Genomic DNA, 9,426 nt, shown 5'->3' with positions numbered 1-9,426 from the left:
GCGTAGTAGACTTCGAGCTTGGCTTGGAGCTCACTCACAGGATGTTGAATATATCCCATACCCAACTACCGTATCGCTCATGTACATCGTCTACGGACTCTTCATGGTAGCCGCTATGGCTGCTGCGGAAATCACGATAGGTGGCGATAGCGAACACGCGATTTTCAAACAAGAAAAAGAAGAAGACGGTCAAGCACTGTCTACAGGCCAGATTATAGCGATTGTTATTGCTGCTGTAACGATTGCCCGGGGACTGTGGCTGTTCTTCATGTTATTCATCAAGGATGGAGAAATTACGAATATTACAAAGGGATTGGACTCCTTCAGATGGCCACTACACCTCGGGTTTGAGAATTGAGAGGTGTCTTGAGGTATACTTCCAAACGATACTTGTTGATGGGATCAATGAGCGGAGGATTGTGGGATCTGAGGGGGATCTGTTGCCACAAAGGTCTAAAAGTAATAGAAGCTTACGGGACTCTGCATTTCTGGTCTGCGGGTAGAATTCGTGAGTAGATGGCAACTTGGCAAAGAATTCGGTTGGTGTGGCTTAGTTTCCACATGCTCAACCACTGGGGTGTTTGTATTTCAATTTCATAGACTCAGCCGTAAGATGAGTGGACGTAATGGAGGTAGGGCTGATGCATTGGTGTAATGAAGGAGATATCATTCTTGAAACGAGGAGCTTAAGTCTTTTGGAATCGGTTGTTTGTCAATTGAGAAAACAAGCCCGCTGATATTGCTGAGGTAAGGTTGGAATCCCATTCTTGAATTCCAAGACCCTCCCACGTGCCTCCGTGCTTTTGAAGGAAAAGGCCCACTTCCGGCCGAATTCGCGGGGCCGAATGACATTTGCAATGGAAGCTACTTGTAAGTTGTTGAGCCACATCACGTGGTCGGACGAGCATCGGCCGAGGCTCAGCCACCCATTTCTAAGCGGAAGATTCGAGAAGGCAACGACAGCCGCAAGTCCCGGGCGAAGGTGGGTCGGCGGAGAAGCGACCCTTGGAATCCACGTCCAATCCATCGGCGCGGGTTGGCGGGGGTCCCGCGTCCAACGTCCATTGAAGTGGTGACAGCAGCCCACGCACTGCAGCAGCAGTAGCAGTAACGTTGGAGGGCAGTGAATCTTCGACTGGCACACCATCATAACGCCCCGAGGCTGAGCTGCAGCAGCCGGTGTGCCCAACGGCTTCTCCTCTACACCATTCACCAAGCCGAATGCCTGTTTCCTCATCACCGAACCGATTTCCCTACCTGCAGTCCCGTACGCCTCAATACGCATTGAAGGTCCCCACTTCTGTCCCGGTGTCCTGAGCCTCGACAGACATCTTTCGGGCTGATTCCTACTTCGACGGCAAGACCTTGCCAAGGTTGCACCGTTGCATTCGGCGTTTACTTTCCATCTTCATAATACGACTGAATACCCGTCCTTCCAGCCCGTCTCTGAACCGCCCTCTCCCCTTATTAGTTTAAATCCTACAACGTTGGACCGGAACTATACACTTCAAACAACAACTACACGTTGCAAAGGAAACAACGAAAGAATGTCGAGGTCAATACAGCTCAAGGAAGAAGGCAATCGCCACTTCCAGCAGGGCGACTACGCTGGCGCGGAGGCTCTGTATTCCAAGGCGTAAGCTTCACCTGCATGAATTTGGAGCCAGCCCCAGCCTGATCCACCTGCTATGTACCACAGACAGTTAGGCATGGCAATCGCATCGACTAAGAAGCTAATTCTTGGTCCATTATAGCATCATTGCCGACCCAAAGAACCCCGCTCTATACACGAACCGCGCAATGGCACGCCTCAAGCTCGAGATTTGGGACTCGGTTGTCTCTGACTGCGAATCCTGTCTCGGACTTACATCCGACAACCTCAAAGCCCACTACTACCTCTCCCAAGCCCAGCTCGCTCTCAAAGACTACGATTCGGCCCTCACAAATGCCCAAAAGGCCCACCAGCTCTGCGTGCAGACTGGCGATAAGTCGCTCGCCGCCATCACCGCCCAGGTGCTGCGCGCGAAGAAGGATAGATGGGATTGGATGGAGAAGCGGCGAACACGGGAAGCACGACACCTCGAGAACGAAGTCATTGAGCTGATGGAGAAGGAACGTGAACAAGCCCTTACGAACGCAATGGACGATGGGGAAAAGAGGGAGATTGAGGCTGAGTGGGAGCAGAAGATAGAGATACTGAGGAGTACTTTTGAGAAGAGTCGCTCTGCAGAGGAGAAGAGACGTGAGGTTCCGGAATGGGCCATCGATGATATCAGCTTTGGCATCATGGTTGACCCTGTCCTGGTGAGTTGGACTACGCTGCCTGCCTGCTTGCTGCATCCTAATACTCTCATAGACGAAGACTGGAAAGTCGTACGAGAGGGCATCCATCATGGAGCATCTCCGTCGTCACCCGAGCGATCCCCTTACGCGCGAGCCCTTACTCCCATCCGAGTTGAGGCCTAATCTTGGCCTTAGGCAGGCCTGTGAAGAGTTCCTCGAGGAGAACGGCTGGGCGGTGGACTGGTAGTCTTACGGAGTTGAGCTTGCATAAATGTTGGCGGCACCCTCTGATTTCAATCAATTGCATAGCACGGCGTTCAAGGTCTCGTTGGGCGCGAAGAATACCGGGTTGGATACGACTTTGCAATCGCTACTCAGCGACTATAGACTCACTGCTCGGGGAAGCTTTCCGGAAGCTTCTTCAATACACTTACCATCCCGCTCCCAAAGTCTAGAAGGGAACAAGAATGCCGTCTGGCTTAGATGCCGTGATTCTCTGTGGATAACCCGGTCTCAATGCCCGACAACAACGGAAAGCAGCTCCCGACGGAGCTTTGGCTGCTAGTATGTTGACGGCATTTCTCTGAGTCTTACGGACCTCTCAACTGCGAAAGCTTCAACATACACAGCGCATATGAAAATCGTGGACTAACCTTGATCGTCGCTCAAGGTCGGACCTCTGTCGTGGGAAACACATCTATTCCACATTAATCAAGCTCGCAGGCCGTTATTACAGAAGCAAGAAATCTCAATATAGAGGTAGGCAGGTGGAATTGTACCCACGTGAAAGACTTTAGGAAGAAAGGAACCTGAGAGGACGGGAACGTTGTTGAGTACATGTACCGATCTTTTTCTTCCCTACTGTTCCCAAGGTTGAGGGGAGCTGGGTCGAGGAGTATCAAGTACTGATGTGTGGGACCGCTACAGAAGGACAGATGTTATGTCAATCTTCTCGGCCAGATTCAGCCTTGTCTTCTGTTTAACTACTTACAGATGACCCTTCTTTTCCTCTTTCTTATCTTCTAGTATCATAGTAGATTTGGTTGCAATCAAAATCTAATAAATAGACTATGCCCAGACTGAGCGAGATCCTGGCTTCTAACCTTACTCATCCAACAAGTATACTGAAAGGCTGGTCGTATCGATTCGGCACCAAGCTTACAGCATCTCGCTGTCCAATAAAGTAGAATAAACAAGTGAAAACAGTCACCTTTCCCACGTATTGCCTGGGTTGCAGGAGTAGCCCGAGCCGCCAAGGTGGGAGACAATCGCATCAGGTAGCGCGGCTACTTTCTCCGCCCTCCGCCTAACACGTCCTCGAACTCAACTCTGTTTTCTACCTTAGACTAAACTGAAACATTGCCTTGTTATACCATAAATGGTAAGTCGGTGTTACATTGCTTCGCGATAATGAACCAGAGTCCTCCTTTGTTCCAGCCATGCCATATCTGCCCACAATCCCGACATCCAATCGATTTGGCGCTTTATCCAAGAACGGGCATCGCGCAATACAATCGACGACATTGCCTCGGCCCGTGAACCAAGATGAGAGCATCGTAGTCACCAACAACTACACAGGAGGGCAATGCTTCTAATTCGGGTTGAGAACAAGTCTAGGACAAACCGAAAAATGACATGAATCTTAAACATGTGGGATGCATCTTGAAGCCCCCCAAAGGATTGCCCAAGAAATCCGTTGATGGCCTACCTCAGCAAACCTAGGGCCATTTCTTCGTCATCAGCCAGGTTTCTGGTACTGGAGATATCAAGATATGCATGGTAAGTCGAACCCAGCCAGGTAAAAACAAGGGCTTACACCAAGTCTCATGGTTTGAGATCACCTCAAGTGGTAAGGCCAAACAGAAGAAAATGCGAATCAGAGGGAGCGAGGCAGAACGCCCCGAGTCTACGGAGGAGCCTGTAATCGAAGGCACTTGTCCTCTTCAGGTCAGGTCTTGGCTTAAAATTGAAGAACTATATGGGATAAGCGCTTTGAGGTGGGATGTATGCGCCGAAGGTCTTCTCGTAGCAGAATGCTGACTGTCTGCCAAGTCGACAAAGAAAGTCAAGCGAGCCAATAATATCAAGTAACATGCTCCTGCTCAAGGATTGGATGAAATGGAGTCGTGATGAGTCTAGGTGGCTGATCAAAGTATAGAACATGTTTCCATCGAACGATGCGTTCCTGCCTGGCCCAAGATCCATCTTCTACTCAGCTTGCTCAGAGTTACATGGTTATCTTAGCTATACTTTAGAGTCTATTCAATTTATGTATACATCGGTCTCATGTAGGCCGCCACAATTCAGACTCCGCAACTAGTTTTTTGAATCGGGGCTCATCTTCTCGAAATGAAATCATTCCGTACGAAGGTATACATGTTGATGCAATGTCATCGGATAGTGTGAGATGCGACACATAAGCCAGATTCATAACTTGAGAGCATGAACAACAAGTAAGTTCCAGAGGATAATCACCTCTCGGCCGGGTCGTGAAATCAATGGTTTTTTGTCAGACATAAAAGCGCTAAATCTTGCTAAATGCTATCTTGAGTTGCGTGTACATGGACCGGGGTAAATCGAATTCAGCCCCTTGAAAATAAGCATGCTTCATGATCGTCATTCCCTCTATGCGGTCTTGCCCTTGATGATATCGGCAGCCTAACACCAGAATTGTTAGCGAACGAGCCCAGGTACGTCTAAAAAGCGCACAGCAACGTTGAGTAGAGCTTACCTTCTCAGCAACAGCATAGACTGTAGTCATAATGTGAGTGGCAGGAACAAGAGGCATGATGCTGGCGTCAACAACGCGGAGTCCGCTGATGCCATAGACCTTCAGGCTGGCATCAACGACACCACCCTCCTCTCTTGCGCCCAACTTGCAGGTACCAACGGGGTGGAACAAAGTACCACTCTGCTGGCGAACAAAGTCGGCGATGGCAGCGTCAGTGGTAATATTGGCGCCGGGAACGACCTCGAAAGGCTGAAGGGGCTTGACGGCTTCGGTACCGGCGATGGTGCGAGCGAACTTGACACCCTCGACCAAGAAAGAAACGTCGAGGGGGTTCTTCAGAAACGCGGAGTCGGCGGTGGGAGCGTCAAAAGTGCTAGAGGAAGCGGCCTTGAGGGAGCCACGGGAGTAGGGGTGCTGGAGACCCAGAACGATAACACCCCCGTCGGCCCAAATAATCTCGAGAAGTGCTGAGTCGGTGGCGGACAGACGCTCGTTGAGAACCTTCTGCTGTGCTTGGTATCCCTTGACCACCTCGGCGGGAGCGCCCGAAGGCAAGAAAGTGGTTCCATCCTGCGCGGACGCCTCGGAGCTGAGGGTATCGACAGCCTTGGAGTAGGTCGAAAGCGGGAGGAAGGTGAGGAAGTCGCCGGTGGGGGAGCTGAGAGGGCCGTTCTTCTGGCTGTCGTACTGGGCTCTGGCCTCGGCGGCGAAGGTGGCGTTGCTCTGGAGCATAGAGCCTACGGGCAGAGTGGTGTTAACTACATTTCTCAAGTCAGCTGGTGTCAGGACAATCTGCAGATCATATTTCTCATACTGGTGTTGACAACAGTCAGCATCACGTGGTCGTGAAGGTTCTGGCCAACGGCGGGGAGATCGACGACGGTGGGGACATTGATGCTGGTGTGAAGAGCAGGGTCGCCAATGCCGGAAACTTGAAGAATCTGAGGCGAGTGCAGAGCGCCAGCAGCCAGGATAACTTCCTTGGCAGCGGTCGCAGTCTGCGCCTGAGCGCCCTTGCTGGCGGCAAACTGAACACACAATTAGCTGGATGGTTCCATTTGAGCGGATGAGCAACCTAAACTCACCTCAACGCCCGTAGCCTTAACGGCATCTCCTGATCCGCTGGTGACAACCTTGGTAACCTGGCGTCCGGTGAGAAGGTGGAGGTTCTTGCGTCCAGTAAAGTTATCGTAGTAAGCCTCCCTTGCGGAGGAACGAGTGGAAGAAGTCGGGTCCTGGTTGTGAGGGCAGAAGTAACCTCCAATCGGGCTACCATTGGCCTGGTCCTTCGCAACGGTGATGCCAAGCTCCTTGACAGCGTCGATCATGAACTCTATGCAGAAGGTTAGATTGTATCCCTAGACACTACGATGGTTTGAGTAGGAGAGACGCAACTGGTTGTAGGCCAGAAGAAAGGCGAGTAGGTGACCTGCATCAACCCATCGCTGCCGTGAGCAGCGTCATCAACCTGAACGCCCCACTCAGAGACGATGTCGGCCTTCGGGGGTGTGAACTTCTCGTTCTGTAGGGAGAAATACAGTTAGATTACCGACACGATTTACCTTCACGAATTTCACTAGGGGACGCATGCACTTACCTTCTTGAAATAAGGAAGCAGAGAATCCCAGTTCCATCCTGTGGCTCCGAGGCTTTCCCAACGATCGTAATCAGACTTTGAGCCCCGGTCGAATACCATGCGGTTAAGCTTAGTTGAACCTCCAACAACTCTTCCCTGGGGAATCGAGACGGATCGACCTCCAAGAGCGTCGTTTGCGACGTAGGTCGTGTTCCAGTCGTACTTGGTTCCAACGGCGCCGCCAGCCAATCCAGGGATCTTGACGTAATCCTCGCCCGCGTCACTAGAAGTTGTACGTCAGAACATGGAGATTTTGGTAGTCCGTTTGGATAATCTCACAGATCGCCAGCCTCGATAACAAGAACAGTTACAGCTGTGCCAAGTTAGTTATTCCACTCGTCAATTGACGCTTCACAATGTTTTGCTACTGACCAGGATCTTCCGAAAGGCGGTTAGCAACAGTAAGTCCACTGGCACCGGCGCCAACGACGATGTAGTCGTAGCTAGGCAGCAGATTTGTGTCGTTCTGTCGCTTGAGACAAACTGAAGGAGAGGACGGACGAGCAAGCGCTCCGAGGAGCGGCATTGCTGCCACAGCCACAGCCATCTTCACGATGTACGCCATGGTGACTAGTGTCTGAGTGGGACTTTAAGAGCAAAGGAACGAGTGTTTGTGCGTATGTACAAAGGTACAGTAACGAGTGAGTAGAGACGCAAGGAGTTACAGAATTGTATCTCGACTCGGGACGACCCGATATATGATTTAACCTGCCCCTAAAGATGGGACTACTTCGTCTGAAAACGACCCTCCAAGACTTCGAATTTGCCTGCCATTGATGCTGCCGGTCTCACCTGCCGATTGTGAACTCTCTTCCCCACAACGGTCAGGGGAAACAAGGCAGCCGAGAGACAAGCGCCGCTCGCGTTAAACGACGACATATTGGCCCAGACCGAATAACACCTACGTATCCGTACTTGCTCCAGTAGAATGGACAAAAGAAAGACAAGGGGTTACGGGAAGAGCATCAGGGGAAAGGAGAGGGGGCATGGGCAGGGTCGGACAAATTCACACAACATCCCTGACTCTATCTGAGCTGTCTTGGGTGGCGCAATATCTGCATCATGTTAGCGATTGCTTGCTCAGCAACAACAGCTGTAACTGCCACACGTGGTTGACAGGCCAAGTGGAGTAGAACCGGTTTCTGGGACAGGTCATCCGGAGATTGCAGCTAGGAAGCGGTTGCGAGAAAAGTGCCGATGCATGGTTACTGAATCATTTAAGGTTCATACTGGTCGAAACGTCGAACAAAAGCGTCGATTTCGCCCCGCGCGGTAGCTCGTCTAGTCACGCTGACCAACATTCTCAGCTGAGCTCAAAGGCGACGATATAGTCTTTTAGAGTTGATTGAGCCAAGAGGCCTGTAAAGTGTTCCTCGGTTGTCTCGTAAGGTCTTGATGTACGCTGCAGTAGCCCATGGCGATCGGGGATGATCGCCGGTATCCAGATTCGTCCCATCGCCGAATACAATCCCTAAAAAGGATGCGCGGCACCCCAGACAACCCTGGTTCCGCGATTCAGATGCAAGGAACCCCAGTCTTGTGCATCCCAGCATCCTTCTCGATTCCGTCCCTCCTTTACACACGTCCCTAGAGTCGGCACGGTGCCGGCGCGAGCGGCACAAGAGACATTTTTCTTTCCCACTGCTCTGTACTCCGCAACATGTAAGTCATTTTATTTACTAACCTGCCTCTTTGGTGTCTGACACTGCCTCACGGCCACCAGCGGATCTCAAATGCCGCCTGTTTCGATAACACAACTCCTAAGACATGCCGCAACCTATACGCAATTGAACTTGTCTTGATTAAGTCATATGTGTATTCTTAGAAGGTGAATCGCATCTACTAAGGCTTGGAAGAGGCGGGTTGCTTCTTGCTTAGGTTGCCTTCGACAATTGGCGCGTCAGTGCCTGTAAGAAAACCCCTACTTCGAATCTGCAGTGGGAGGTACAGCAGGAGGCAATAGGTACATGCAAGCCCCATTAAAACGTGAGCACCATTACGGATACACGACTGTTTGTTTGTCTAACTGATGGTTAGTCTTCTGTCTTACCTAGTGAAACGGACGCATTTGAGACATAGCGCCACACTGATCCGCTAAACCGATGGCGCTAGGGCTTTGGTGCGCGTGTTCTCGCGATCTCAACGGCTAGCTCACAACGCGGTTTACTGATCAACTTTTCTTTCTCGCCTTGAGACGACTACAGGTGATGGACGCCACCATACGGATAGCACATGTGAAGTTGGCCACCCCCGCGATGTTGATCGATGGGATTATGCAACCTTCACTAGATCGTCTTGCTGCATGCCACCCTCCGCTCGCACGTACGAATACAACTTCCTCTCAAGCCCTGCCATTTCCGTGGCTAAGGGTTACATCCACTTTGCCTAATGCAGCGAGCCGTTGGGCTTGGAATGTTCTAAGCGTCACTCGCAAGCTACTCTCCAACGCCCCCAAAAAAACACCTTGAGTTTTCAACGCCACGCATGGGGGACTTAACTTTGTCGGTTGTGTTGGTTGCCACGTTTTGAGCCGAGGCAATAAAATGGCCCCGGCTTGCTTGTCTACCAATATTCAGTGCCGACAAAGCCGACCTGGCCTAACCTTCCATCTATTGTTGTCAATTTGCCGGCATGCCACGATCTTTCAGGCTCATTTGTCCCATTTTGCATGGTGATTAGAAGGCTAGTCTTGCCAAGCATGCTAGAAGAGATCGTGGGATTGAGTTTGACTTAATGAGACATATCAAGAATATTTGCGATGAATCATAGGACAAGA

At 51.0% G+C, this 9,426-nt stretch overlaps 2 protein-coding genes across 2 annotated transcripts; one reads left to right on the top strand and one right to left on the bottom strand.

The window, feature by feature from the left end:
• Nucleotides 1–1,547: 1,547 nt before the first annotated feature.
• N0V96_007394 (uncharacterized protein) lies at nucleotides 1,548–2,530 on the top strand (the record flags this gene model as incomplete). The annotated part of the gene is made up of 3 exons (XM_053191537.1): nucleotides 1,548–1,636; nucleotides 1,755–2,304; nucleotides 2,357–2,530. 3 exons carry the CDS (start codon nucleotides 1,548–1,550, stop codon nucleotides 2,528–2,530), a joined length of 813 nt encoding a protein of 270 aa, XP_053051099.1.
• A 2,378-nt stretch (nucleotides 2,531–4,908) lies between these two features.
• N0V96_007393 (uncharacterized protein) lies at nucleotides 4,909–7,215 on the bottom strand (the record flags this gene model as incomplete). The annotated part of the gene is made up of 8 exons (XM_053191536.1): nucleotides 4,909–4,941; nucleotides 5,015–5,772; nucleotides 5,829–6,042; nucleotides 6,100–6,347; nucleotides 6,410–6,536; nucleotides 6,612–6,873; nucleotides 6,930–6,963; nucleotides 7,023–7,215. The coding sequence occupies 8 exons, from the start codon at nucleotides 7,213–7,215 to the stop codon at nucleotides 4,909–4,911; spliced, it is 1,869 nt and encodes a 622-aa protein (XP_053051098.1).
• Nucleotides 7,216–9,426: the final 2,211 nt, after the last annotated feature.

The sequence above is a fragment of the Colletotrichum fioriniae genome (genome assembly GCF_027942845.1).
Source record: "Colletotrichum fioriniae strain IMI 355084 chromosome Unknown scaffold_8, whole genome shotgun sequence".
NCBI lineage: Eukaryota > Fungi > Ascomycota > Sordariomycetes > Glomerellales > Glomerellaceae > Colletotrichum > Colletotrichum fioriniae.
The sequence above is the reverse complement of the archived record's forward strand: the minus strand, read 5'-3'. Positions and strand labels throughout refer to the sequence as shown.